This window comes from Patagioenas fasciata, chromosome 17, assembly GCF_037038585.1.
Source record: "Patagioenas fasciata isolate bPatFas1 chromosome 17, bPatFas1.hap1, whole genome shotgun sequence".
Lineage (NCBI taxonomy): Eukaryota > Metazoa > Chordata > Aves > Columbiformes > Columbidae > Patagioenas > Patagioenas fasciata.
In genome coordinates, this window is record NC_092536.1 from 5,491,012 (window position 1) to 5,503,848 (window position 12,837).

Consider the following 12,837-nt stretch of genomic DNA (forward strand, 5'->3'; position numbering starts at 1 on the left):
TCCTTTACATCTGTGTAGATCAGGCGGCCACTCGGTCTCATTTAAGACTCTGTTTAAACAAGACCTCAACAAAAATCCTGCTGGAAAATCCTCGGAGAAGCACAAGTCCCGTCTCCAAGTTCTTGAATGAACACAGGGTGTTCCTGCAGCCTCAGGAGCCCAAACCACTCAACTTGAACGGAGGGCAGAACAGCTGGAGCAGGAAGGGATGAGCCGGGTCTCCAGCCAGGGCCGTGCAAAGGGAACCCCACAGCCCCTCCGGAGAGGAAGAACCTGCAAGCCCTGCAGCACTGACACCCTCCTGCCTGCCCCCCCGGACCAGCTCACCAGGGGACTCACAGGGACCTGACAGGTGACAAATAGGATTGTTTACCTGGTGGGAAAAAGCAAAGCCGAAGGCAGCAAGCACCAAAAGAACGAGGTGGGGGTGGAAGAGGGATGCACAGGGAGGATATGCAGGCCCGTCTTTGAGGGTCTCAAAAGAGGTTAGGAGGAGAAAAGGCATGCACGGGGAAGAAGAAAAGCAATTGGAGGGTGCAGCTGTGTTTGGATAGTGCGTGGGAGCTGTGGTGAGGGAAAACGGAAGCTGGGCAGAGGCAGAGAGAAGGCGTTTCTGGGGTACCAGGGTGAAGGGGGCAGGCAGCAGGGCTGGGACACGCAGGGTGCCTGTTCCTGCAGAGCTGGGACACATGGAGCAGAGCGCTACGGGGACAGCGGGTTAAGTGGTGGGTACGTGGCCTCGGAGCAACAGAGCTGTGAAGGAGGAGAGGGTAACAGCATGGTGTGGGCTGTGCTGTGGCAAGGAGTGACAGCAGACAGCATGACACAGGGACATTGCGACATGGGGACATCACACAGGTACAGGGTGGAGGGGGCCAGAAGCTGCTCTGGCAGCAGGGAACTGACTGCAGCTGCCTCGGGGAGCCCCCCAAGGTGGTTCCACTGCAGCTCAGGGACAGAGGGATCACACAAGGGGTGACACTGAGCATCCCCCGGGCAGGAGGTGGCGGCTACGGGGGGACAAGGGACAAGCACAGCTGCTCCACCGACAGGCCCAGCCCACTGCCCGGGACCCACCATGCGGAGAAGGGCACAGCCCCGCGGCTCAGCCAACCCAGGCTGATGCTGCGGGAGGGCTCGAGTGGGGCGACAGCGGTGGGGGACAGGGAGCTGGTTGGGGCCGAGGAGGGGACGGCCAGCGGGTACAGGGCGGTACGGTCCCGGGCCTGATTCGGCCCGGCAGCCACACGGGGCTGAGCAGCACCAAGGGGGCGGCGAGGGGAAGAGGCTGCGGTGGCCGGGAGGGCTGGGCTGGGGCCGGGAGGGGCTGTGGGGGGCCGTGGCCGAGGACCGTGAAGCTCCGCGGGCCGCTGCGCGGGCCCAGCCGAGGCGCTGAGGGGCCGCGTCCCGTCCCGCCCCGCTCCTCGTCCCCGCTCTGCCCGCGGCCCGGCCCGGCTCACCTCGCTGGTGCTGGCCGAGGAGGCGGCGCTGGGGGTCGGCGAGCGCTGCAGCGTGACCAGCGCCATGGCGTCGGCCCGGCCCGGCTACAGCCGCGGCTGCGGGGCGCCGGCCGCCTCCACCGCCCCGGCGGCTGCGCAGCCCGCCCGGCCGCGGGGAGGAGCAGGGTGGGCTGGGGCGGAGCGGGGAGGAGTGAGGCGAGTGAGGCGGCTGAGGCGGCTGCGGCGGCGGCCCCGGGGCGGGACGGGGCGGAGCTTCCCCAGGGGCTCGCCCGCTGCGCTGGGCGAGGCGCGCACGGCCCGGCCCACCGGAGCGGCGGCCCCGTCGCCCCAAAAAGTGTCGGTGGGGTCTGAGCTTCCTCCCGAAAGCACCTGAGGGGTTTCAGGGTGTGGCAGCCGGGAGCATCCTTCAAACCGGACCGAAGAAAGTGCGAGGGGTCAGCGGTGCCAAATGCGAGAGGCAGACGAGTAATGGGGTAATTAGTGTAAGAGGCTTTGCTGATTGCATGGAAAGCCCTTAATAATTGGGGCCAGTGGGTAACAGCCTTTCCCCCTCTGTCCCTGCCACGCTGCAAAGGGGGCCGAGCAAGAGGGGGCTGGATGCCCAGGGTCGAACAACATCTCCGGGCAGCATCCCTGGGAGGATGCGGCCATGGGGCAGCACGTGCGGCGGATGAGCCTCCAGCTTCACGGCACCAGGAGCGGGGTCCCAAGCTGTGGAGCTGCCTGGATGGGGCCGTTCTGTCGCTGGTGCTTCTGCTCCTGCCCAGCAGTGGGAAGCAGGACTGCAGCGCCTGCAACAACACTGGGGCTTGAAACATGTGCTCCGCTGCTAAAAGCATCGAAGGTACCGAGTGCTTAAGCCCTGTGAGTCTGCAGCCTTGGCCTTCCCATGCCATCCACCTTGACTTCTCAGGGTAAAGCATCTGCTGCAGCCGGCATACGCCTGCCGGTGCCTTTCCTCTGCCTTCTGTGGGACCAAATTCCTGGCACCTGTGGTGGGTTGTGCAGCAGGGCTGAAACCCTGAGCCTGGAACTTCAGAGACCTGTCTGCAACCTGGCTGTTCAGAAGATTAGTTCCTGTTTATTTTATCTTCCTTACACTTCTTATAAAAGCTTTAAGCGCAATAAAATCCCTGAGTGTAGCAACTCTGCCCAAGCGTGGTCTGTGCTTCCAGGGCTGCCTCTGCTGCTGGTAATGGTATTTGCACCAACAGATACCTGGCTTTTCAGCCCAGAACCCAAAAGTGGGGGTTTTGTGAAGGGCGGGGAGCTTAGAAGCAACAAATGAAGCCATCTGAGCAGGAAACAGGGTGGCACAGCTACTGGGGCCTGTCAGGAGGGAGGCAATGCCATTTCTCTCCAACCACACAAAAATCAGCACCAAAGTATCCAATTTTCCCAGATCTCACAGGAATCTGGTGGCTGGGGAGTCCCATCCCTGTGTCCCCACCAGCCAGGGCCCAACGGGGGCAGCCAGCAGTCACCATGGTGACAAGTGTCAGCGATGGCATTTTGCCTTGGCCTGTGGTGACCCTGTTTTCCTTTCAGAGCAGTGACTCCAGAGCCGCTGCAAGTGGGACACGGGGTGCGGTGCGGGGGACTCCACCTCCCCGGGGCCGCAGCGCAGACTTTGGCCCTGTTGCGCGGGGACAGGCTGTGACCCTCAGCCCCTGTGCTGCGGGTGGTTTGCTGGGCTGGAAACGAGCTGTCCGTGAAGGTGGCTCTGCTGAAGTCTCTGAAAGCTGCAGCACTGCCCCGGGGACCACACACTCTGCAGGTAAGCTGCTGAAAAATATGTATTACTGTTACAGCAAGGCAGGTGTCTGGCTGGCTGGTGCTGCAGGGCAGCCTGGGGTGCGTCACCATGGCTGCAGGTGGAGGGGCAGCCCCGGTTCCTGCAGCCGTGGGTTGTAAAAGCGCAGCAGATGGGCAGCAGCGCGGCTCTCGGCTGCTGTCGGTGCTTCGCCGTCCCGATGACTCATCCCTCCATCCCGGCAAATGTCAGTCCCGCTGCGGGCTGCCTTTCACAGCAAGAGGTGCTGCACTTCGCCTTATTTAAATTAAACTACAGGTTAGAATTTACTCAGGAGCGGGTCTGGCGTGCTGCTGGCATCCCTCTCCCTACCCATGCGCCAGCAGCTGAGCACCCAGGGCCATGCCCCAGGCTGAGGTGACCCGCACCGCTGTACCCCAGCCCTTCCTCGCCCTGCTCCTTGGCTGCTCCCTGCCCAGACAGTGACCACAGGGCTTTTTCCAGGCAGGACAGCAGGCTGTCCAGAGCGGGTGTGGAGTCTCCTTCCCTGGAGACATTCAAACCCATCTGGATGTGACCCTGTGCGATCTGCTCTGGTGACTCTTGGACTGTGGGATCTCCAGAGGTCCCTTCAACCGCAACCAGGCTGGGATTCTATGAAAGCTCCATAAAGAGGAAAGAGACAGGGGAGCGAGGGGCCTGGCTGATGGGAGGAAGAGGAGGATGGTGATGGAGGCACCCAGGAACCACAGCTCTTTCTGCCAGGCAGGGGAGCGCGGCCGTGGGCAGCTGAGCCGCAGCTTTATTGTGGTTACAAAATGCCCAAGGGCAGAAACAGGGATGCCGCTGTGAGCAATGGGGATCGTTCACCTGCCCCACAGCCAACTACGCCTCGCTCATCCAGGAATTCAGCGCCATGCGTGTGGCCGTCATTGGGGCCGGGGTGATGGGCCTCTCCACCGCCCTGTGCATCCACGAGCAGTTCCATGGCCTGCTGCCCGCCCTGCACGTGGAGATCTACGCGGATCGCTACACACCCCACACCACCAGCGACGGGGCAGCCGGCTTGTGGCAGCCCTACCTGAGCGACCATGGTGACCTGCAGGAGACGTGAGTGAGGAGGAGGAGGAGGATGGTGCTGTGTCCCCCTGGGGCTGAGCTGCCCGGGCACAGCTCCGTGGGGCTGGCAGAGCCACCGCGCTCCTGTTTTCATTGCAGGGTCTGGAACAAAGAGACGTTCGATTACCTCCTCGGACACCTGGGTTCGCCGGCAGCAACAGAAATGGGACTTTTCCTCCTTTCTGGCTACAACCTGTTCACACAGCCGGTGCCGGTGAGGAACAAGTGGCAGCCAGGGCTGGGAAGGGCTCCAGCTCGCGGGCTGCCCGGGGGCGGGAGGGCTGTGCTCCTTCCCAGACGATGCCATGAATGCTTCCAAATCCTTCCAAGTTTGTCTTGTGACAGTGTGCCCGGGACACGGTGTTTTCTGTGCCCCCAATGTCACTACAAAACAAGGGCTGAGCCCTGGCAGAGCCTCTCCGGCCATGGTGTGCTGCAGCTGGGCTTATCTTTAAGATCTTCTAAGTCTTTTCCTACCCAAATGATGCTATACCTGCCCACACACCTTTGGGGTGGGCTGTGTCCCCCTCCTGAGCTTCTGTCCCATGCTGGTACAGTGATATGAGCTCAGACCTTTTTCCCTGCTGCAGGACCCACCTTGGAAGAGCATTGTCCTGGGATTCAGGAACTTGACACCAAAAGAGCTGGAACTCTTCCCTGGTTACAGGTATATTTTGGTGTTTTGCGGAGGGTCACTGATGTGCTTTCCCCCAGGTAGGACAGGTCTGGCCGGATGGTCCCAGGCACCTCCTTGTCGAGCGGTGGCGAGGATGACCAACTGTGGGCGCAGAGGTGGCCTTGCTTGCCTCAAAGAGATGTAGGAGACACCTCAAACAAGCCAAAACCCCAGCAGCCTAGCGTGGAAACCATCCCAGCTCCTCTCTTACTTCACCAGATACTGTCAAACTGGGGGGAATGGAACCAGTAGAAAGTGTTTTATGCTGTAAACAGGGAAAAAAAAAGAATCCTGCACTTGTTGTGCAAGGGGGAATTGGGATCCCAGAGCTGCAGCGGCTGTCAGGAGCACCGGGGAGGAGGCGGCTGGTTCTGCAGGGCTGCTGCGGGTCCTTACGGCTCCTTATTCTGCTTTCAGCTACGGCTGGTTCAACACGGCGATGGTGCTGGAGGGCAGGCGGTACCTGCCGTGGCTGAGCAACCGGTGAGTGCGGAGCCACCGGGGCTGTGCCGGTGCCGATTGCTCTGGCTGGCGGGACATGAAGGGCGGGTGTGGATGAGCTAAAGGCTGGAGATCATTAGAGCCCACTGAGAAAACCATGGCTGTTTATTGCAAGGAGCAACAAGCTGTACCTACTCTGGGTATCAATTACAGGTGATAATTTGAATGGTACATTTGTTTTTAATTTACTGATAACAAAAGAACTTGTTCTTCCCAGGCTAACACAGAGAGGAGTGAAGTTTTTCCATAAGAAGGTGGAATCTTTCCAGGAGGTGAGTGGCGATGTGGAGTGGGGGCAGAGCAGGCACAGCCCCGTCCTGGTGGGGAGAAGAAACATCCAGCAAGAGCGTGGGTGTCCCTTGGCACAGCCAGGACAGGGCCAGCAGCAAGAGTACGACAGACAAATTCTACTGGGAAATATAAAGGCTGTTGGGCATCACGAGATGGCCGAGAGGGGATGGGGCAGCGCATTTTGCCAGTGCTGAGCAAACATGCAGCCAAGCATCAGCAGTGCGGCTTTCCCTTAAATTGCAAATATTCTCCTTGCTGCAGACGTGGGGTCTCAGCAGGAGCTGTGCTGTGGGGCCTGTGCCCCAGATCCAGCCCTCCTGGTTTATTCATCACCAGATGGTTGGAGTGGGGACTTGGCTCGGCTTTGATGCAGGAGTCTCGTGCCCCCGCGGGCAGCATCACTGCCGGTGCTGCTCAGCGCGTTGTCTCCGTCTCTTCTTAGCTGTTTGCTCAGGGTGTGGATGTTGTGATCAACTGCACGGGGGTGCGTGCGGGGGAGCTGCAGCCCGACCCGGAGCTCCAGCCCGGCCGTGGACAGGTCATAAAGGTGAGGGGGTGCAAGGCTCGTGTGTTCCCTCCTTGTTCCAGTGTACCTGTGCCCTCTGGGGCAAATCGTGGGTTTGTGGGCTGGACCCACACTGGGATCAGGTCCTGGTTCCCAGCAAGTGTTGGCCACATAAAACCCTCCTGTGCACGGAGGCCAGAGCAGAAAACCTGGATCCAGTTCCTGGTCCAGCTGTGGGGATGCCCTGAGTCTCCAGCCTGTTTATTTCATCAAATGAAGGTGGGGGAAGGCCAGAGACATAATGCTGATAATAAAAAGACATAAAGTCCTTGGAAGAAGAGGATGTCCATGGAGCTGGTGCAGAAGGGAGGACGCCCCGCGCAGACCCCGTCGCCGTCGAGCTGCCCACGTCCCCCCCACCACCTCCCAAGCCATGGACCCGGCTCTCCAGCTGTCCCTGACCCTCTGCCCTTGGTCTCCCAGGTCCTGGCCCCGTGGGTGAAGCATTTCATCATCACTCACGACATCGAATCTGGGATCTACAACTCACCATACGTCATACCGGGGTAGGTGACAGCAGCACGGGGCTCCAATGTCATCAGTCCTGTCCTTTTCCAAGAAATAATCGCACCAAAGCAAAATGCCAATCCTGGCCAGGTCCTCCAAAGAGGCAAACACTGACAGTGGTGCAGATACTTTGGGGGAGATCCTTTGTTTTCACCTTTATAATTGGTTCTTTTGTCCATGGTGTTGACAAAACTCCTGTACAGCAGCTCATCGTGGGGAAAGGCTCTTCTGGTCCATTAAAACCAGTGGCAGGAATCCTTTTTACTTCATTAAAAGCCTACCCTGAAAGCTCAGCCTTCCCACGCCGTTACCCTGAGCAGTGCTGCGGCTGCTGGTGACGCATCTCCTGAGGACATCCCACCCAGTTCAGCACCCACGCAGGGTCCACGTCACCTCCCTGAAGCAACCCAGGAGGAATCTCAGGGGAAAACCTTATTTCTGTGTCCCCGTAGGGGTGAGAAGGGCTGAGCTGAGATCCTGGCCCCAAAAGGACCGTCCCCCGAGCTCAGTGAGTGGCAGTGCCTGTGCAGAGCCCGGCTTCCAGCTCCTACCTTGTCCGTTCCATCTGCTTCCCACCAGCAGCTTTCTTGTGTGTACCCAGGGAGATAAACTGCAGGATAAATAAATACGTCTGCTGTTCATCCCGCCTCTGTTTCCTGCCGAGAGCATCCGTCTACCCCGCTTTGGCAATGGAAAGGGGGTTTTAAGCTGTAACTCGAATGCTGCGTTCCTGGCACTTCCTATTTGCGAATATTTCAGGATTAGGCAATAAGCCATTGTGTAAATAGGAACTTTGGATGCTCACAGCCCCCAGGCAAAGTATTCCAAGCAATTTCTGATCACGGTCCCACGTGAATTCCTCTCCTTGTGTTTATTTGAGCTGGAGCTGTGGGGATGCAGCTGGGTCCAGCAGAGCACATCTCTGCCACACCAGAGAGCTCGGCCCCAGGGGCTCCCCTCTTGTCTTTGTGCTGCCCGGGGCTCACACAAGGTTTTCAAAGGTCACAGCAGGTACAGATGTCCCCAGCTCCCCCAGCCTTACCCCGTCTCTTCTCTATTAACCCGCAGAGTTTTGGAGCGGTGGCAGCAGCAATAAGTCCCATTGTGCTCTGCTGCAGACATCCCATCCCTTCCAGCACTTCCCCAGCCAGGCAGGAGCAGAGCTGTCTGACAGAAGAATAGATTAACTGTTTGTTTTGCCCAGGGAAAGGCGTTTTGGGTGCTGATGGTATTTAATGAATGACTCGCTCGTGAGCAGGCACTGCTCTCTTGCTTGGCATGAGAGTTTTTCCAGCAGCAGTACATTGCAGGCTCAGGGTGTAAGAGAATCCATAAATCACAGACACGCAGAGTCCCTCCGCATGATGGCCCAGCAAGGGACAGCTGGGGACACTCACCGCCACTTATCCCCTTTGGCTTTTGGTGCAGGAGTGAGTTGACGGTCTTGGGTGGGATCTACCAGCATGGGAACTGGAATGAAGAAAACAGTGCCCAGGACCACAAAACCATCTGGGAGAGCTGCTGCCGGCTGCTCCCCGCACTGCAGGTGGGTGACCTGACCCCGGGAGGGGGGCATAGGGAGGCCACAGGGATGGGCACCGAGGACAAACTGCAAAATTGGAAACTTTACATGAGTGATGGCCATATATTGAGTATTGCATCCAGCTCCGGGGTCCTCAGCACAGGACAGACATCAACCTGTTGGAGAGGGGCCAGAGGAGCCTTTCCAAACTTAAAAGGGGCCGATAAGAAAGATGGGGACAGACTTTTCAGCAAGGCCTTTTGTGATATGACAAGGGGTGATGGTTTTAAACTAAAGGAGGGAGATTCAGGCTGGACATGAGGAAGAAATTGTTGCCCCTGAGGGTGGTGAGAGCCTGGCCCAGGTTGCCCAGAGAGGTGGTGGATGAACCATCCCTGGAGACATCCCAGGCCAGGCTGGACGGGGCTCTGAGCAACCTGAGCTGGTGAAGATGTCCCTGCTCATGGCAGGGGTGGCACTGGGGGAGCTGGGAAGGTCCTTTTGGTGATCCCAAATGGTTCTGTCCAGTTGCCTCTTGTAGCATCGCAGGAGCCAGTGCAGCAGCCTCTGTCCCTGCTCATTGCAAGAGCCCCCAGCTTATGGATTACTTAGTGCCATGAGTTTTGGTGCTGTAATTTGGAGATATGCGGTGCAGGTGTTGACGGGCTTTTGCTTTCAGAAAGCAAAGATCGTGGAGGAGTGGAGCGGCTTGAGACCAGCGCGTCCCCGGGTTCGCTTGGAGCGGGAGACCCTCCGTCACGGGCACGGCCAGGCAGAGGTACCGCGCTCGGCCCCCGAGGGCCATTAACCCCCATGTTAATTGCGCATCGGTCACTGTGACCTGGGCAGCACAGCACCAACATCCAGCAATGCTGGTGCTCTTCAGCCCCACGCCGGTCATTGCACCGGGTCCCCTCTGTGAATCTGAGATGTTTCAGCGCAGTGCCAGAGATGAGCATCAAAGATAATAAGTTTTGATGGATTCTTATAGGGAGAGTGGGCAGGGAATGCTCCTGCCGAAGGAAAACCTGCAGCTGGAGCTTAATCCTTAATAGAGGCCAAAAAAACTCAAATGGGAGAAAAACTTTGGCTCTGCACGGGCTCTGCTGCTGCCAGAACCACATGAGGCACATGTAAACCATGTTTCGGTGTCAGCGTTTAAGGAGAGTGGTTTTCTGCTGGAAGCCTATAATTTTACAGCCCTTGTGCATGCAAACGTCGTGTCTCCGTTTAATAAAACCCAATAAACAGCTTTTGATAAAACGCTTGGGGCCTCCAGCACTGACACCAGGTTGTTAGTGCAACAGATTGGATTTCTTGAGATTTCTTCCAGTTCAAAACACAGCAGCAGCACAAAATGAAACACGGCGAAGCCGCGGAGAGATGCTGGTGGGGCTGTAAGTGCCGTGGGGCTCTGCAGAATTCCTCTGTGTAGGTAAAGCTGGGTGTCTGGTGTAAAACTTCCCCAGCGCAGTGGCTCTTTAAGTTGCCTTGCACTGCTAGATATCTTTTAAGAGAAAGAGGAGCAGGGCCAGCACAGTTAAAGCGTGCTGCCTGTTCTTGGACCTCAGCTTTTGGTGTCGGACCACGTCCCTCATCAGTGCTGTCACCTGAATGCTCGGCAGCAGAGCTGCAGAGGGAATCCTCAGTTTGATTGTGTGCATATGTCTCTGTACAGCTTGAAAGAAGAGATTAAAGCTCCAAAGGAGATGATGACTGCAACGTGTAATTAAATGTAATGAAAATATACTCAATTTTTAGCTGGAGAGTCTTGGAAAGAAAATGGGTGTATTTAGGCAAAGTCCAGAGCACAGTCCAAAGCGATGCTGTATTTGAATTAATTTTTGGCTTGCTCTGTTCTGTTATCAGCGCTGTCTCTGCGCTGCCTTGGCACAGAGAGGTGTAGCTATTGATCCCAGTGCTGAGTCAGGGCTCCCGCTGAAGTGATTTAACAAACCCAAGGGGGATGTAATGTGTTGTGCTCTGAGGAACACGGCCGCTGTGTTTTGGGGTGGCTGGGGGGGCAGAGGATGAACCTCAGAGAGTTTCTGCTGCACCTCCAGTGGCTTTTGGAGGGAGAGACAGAGCAGCAGGTCACTGAGCTGAGCTCCCCAATCATGGCTCAACATGGAGACACTGAGGAAGTCCCCAGCCGCTGTTGTGGCTCCTCAGTGCCTGGAGGGCTCCGCTGCAGCTTTCCCGGCACCAACCCCTTCCCTTCTCCCCCAGGTGATACACAACTACGGCCACGGCGGGTTCGGGATCACCATCCACTGGGGCTGTGCCATGGCAGCAGCCCGGCTCTTCGGCAGCATCCTGCAGGAGCAGCGCCTGGCCCAGCCCCGCTTGTGAGGCGCCCGCTGCCCCGGGATCCTCGTGACAGCAACAGCTCGGAAATCACAGCAGGAAGATGCGAATAACACAGCGACACACGTGGGTCATTCAACCCTCCCGCCAGCTCCAACACCCGTGCGTAGCATCTCATTTTCAGGCCACTGCCAGTTCTGTCACTGCCGTTTGCCAGACACCCGATTTCCCTCCACCTCCCCAAAGGAAGTGCTTTAAAAAACAGACTAATTATCTCTGACCAAGCACACTTCTGTCCTGGGGATCAGTCTGCAAAGGGCAGGCAGGGTTCATCTGCAATCTCGACAGTCCTGCACGATGGGGCAGGATCTGAAACGGAGCTGGTGCCACCTGAGGACTTCACTGGCTGCTCTGGCACCCAGTGTGTAATTAGATTTGCAAGCTTCCCCCCAGGAGGCAAAAGCTCCTTAGTAGGAAGAAGCTCTGAAGCTCCCAGGGCAGTAACAACAGCTCCAGAAGCACGTGCTGCAGTTACAATGGCTTTTCTTACGTTCATGCCAGGACAGAGCGCGGGTCTGCAGCACCTGGTTAGTGTATCTGGCACTAGACAGCAGCCGTTGCCTAAAATGGGCTTCCCAAATGATGTTTTTAGCAACAAAAGCAACATGTTCCAGCCCTGTGTACTTGCCAGACTCTATATATAGCAGAGAACACATGTAAAATAGCTGTTCTTGTCCCTAAAACTCCCACGGGCCCTCCAGTTTCTCATTTCCGTGCGACAGGGCTGGAGCGGCGGCTCTGAGAGGAGCTGCCTCAGGGTGGCTGTGCCCCCCGAAGGACCTGGGGACAGCTCCCGGTGGCTGTGACATCTCAGGGGTGTTCAGTGCCGCTGCTGGGGACCCAACACAGTGTTCTGAAGATACAGTTTGGCTGATTTTTTCCATGCCAGGTAAATAATAATAATTAAATAAAAAAAAATCACAGACAAGGTAGTGAATGATCAAGAAGCATTAACCTCAAATGCAAAGGCTGGTTTTGTCCCAAGCCCAGCACACAGTGCCTGGCTCGCTCTCCTCGCAGATAAACCAACTGTTTCTTACTCACCTGTGATGCAGCTTCTCTCTCTGTCCAACTCCATGCACCAGAAACAGCTCCCCGGCCTGGTTTGGGATGCACCAGGCAGCTGCATCTGGTGCACGAGATGCTGTGGTGCCGCTGCTCCCTGTTCCCTCCCTAGCACCTGAACTTAAACCAGCCCCATTAAAGCACACGTTCCCTGGGCTCAGCCTGGCACCAGCGCTGTTCCCTGTCCAAGGACCCGTCTCCTTTCATCCTGCTCCAGTTCCACCATGGAAAAGGGAAACTCTGATGAGCTGTGCTGAGCGCATCTGCTAATTGTTTGCCCTTTTACAAAAGCAGCAATGGCGACTCTCACCATAAGGGCTGGAATTTCTCAGCAGCTGCTGCCCTGTCCCGTCCTCCCCCACTTCTGTAAAGATGCGGGGGGTTGTGTTTGCCTCTGCGGTGACACCTGCAGCACTGGCAAAGGGACATCGCGTGGGAATTCTCATCTCTATAGCACTTGAGTCCAAGGCAACAACCTGCAGTTGATGGCAGCGATGAGAAAACGAGGAGCTGCCATCACATCCAGTCTCTCTCAAAAGGGTTTCGCACTTGATCTGGCAGCTCACCTGATGCATCGCGGCCACGAGCAAGAAGAGTAGAAAAAAGAAAACAATAGCCAGAGAAAATTTACCATTGATTAATGCTAAAGCAAACGGTCTGTGATACCGTGTCAGTAGAAGCCACGCAGTGAAACAGCATCTGCTCTGTTTCACTTATTCCAAATGAGATACTAAGGAGCAGATTCCCCTCCCGTTCGTGCTGCTGTAAATCCAAAATCACCTGGTTTCTGAAGAGCTGCACTGGGTGAGCGGGGCTGTAACAAATCCGTGCACAGCTTGTAATTGATTCTTCTGATCTTAGAGCCGGTAGGAGCAGCTGTCCTGGGATCTGAGCCGGCCTCTCCGAAATCAAACAGAAATCATCATTTTATTTGCAGCCTAATTTTGCTTATTTGCTAGAAGGCCAAGAGTTAATACGCGCACACAATAAAGGTAACATTCGAATACCTCT

General features: G+C 56.9%; 2 protein-coding genes and 1 long non-coding RNA gene across 5 annotated transcripts in view; 2 read left to right on the forward strand and 1 right to left on the reverse strand.

Annotated features, from left to right (window-relative positions):
- SSH1 (slingshot protein phosphatase 1) overlaps positions 1-1,598 on the reverse strand; it is a 33,613-nt gene extending 32,015 nt beyond the window's left edge. Inside the window, exon 1 of the mRNA XM_065851422.2 lies at positions 1,461-1,598. Within this exon, the coding sequence (XP_065707494.1) occupies positions 1,461-1,526 (66 nt within the window). The 5' untranslated portion in view covers positions 1,527-1,598. The remainder of the gene's footprint in view (positions 1-1,460) is intronic.
- Positions 1,599-1,714: 116 nt separating this feature from the next.
- On the forward strand, positions 1,715-2,602 carry LOC139829248 (uncharacterized). Its single transcript, XR_011741659.1, has 2 exons — positions 1,715-1,933; positions 2,035-2,602. It is a non-coding gene; the product is annotated as an uncharacterized lncRNA (long non-coding RNA).
- Positions 2,603-3,078: 476 nt separating this feature from the next.
- On the forward strand, positions 3,079-12,832 carry DAO (D-amino acid oxidase). 3 transcript variants are annotated; one of them, XM_065851929.2, is made up of 11 exons: positions 3,080-3,237; positions 4,118-4,323; positions 4,432-4,546; positions 4,923-4,999; positions 5,426-5,491; positions 5,727-5,781; positions 6,243-6,347; positions 6,789-6,871; positions 8,301-8,418; positions 9,074-9,172; positions 10,624-12,832. In XM_065851929.2, the coding sequence occupies exons 2-11, from the start codon at positions 4,130-4,132 to the stop codon at positions 10,744-10,746; spliced, it is 1,035 nt and encodes a 344-aa protein (XP_065708001.1). In that variant the 5' UTR covers positions 3,080-3,237; positions 4,118-4,129; the 3' UTR covers positions 10,747-12,832. The 3 variants fall into 3 exon arrangements, with proteins under 3 accessions (XP_071671932.1, XP_065708001.1, XP_065708002.1); XM_065851930.2 differs by having other exon boundaries at positions 3,105-3,237; positions 4,095-4,323; XM_071815831.1 differs by lacking the exon at positions 5,426-5,491 and having other exon boundaries at positions 3,079-3,237.
- The last annotated feature ends 5 nt before the right edge of the window (positions 12,833-12,837 follow it).

Excerpts from the sequence above, each read along its gene's own strand:
- DAO (XM_065851929.2), top strand. The coding sequence starts at position 4,130 with ATGCGTGTGGCCGTCATTGGGGCCGGGGTGATGGGCCTCTCCACCGCC. Across the intron at positions 5,782-6,242 it reads AGGTGGAATCTTTCCAGGAG|CTGTTTGCTCAGGGTGTGGA; the intron begins GTGAGTGGCGAT and ends GTCTCTTCTTAG. Across the intron at positions 6,872-8,300 it reads TCACCATACGTCATACCGGG|GAGTGAGTTGACGGTCTTGG; the intron begins GTAGGTGACAGC and ends CTTTTGGTGCAG.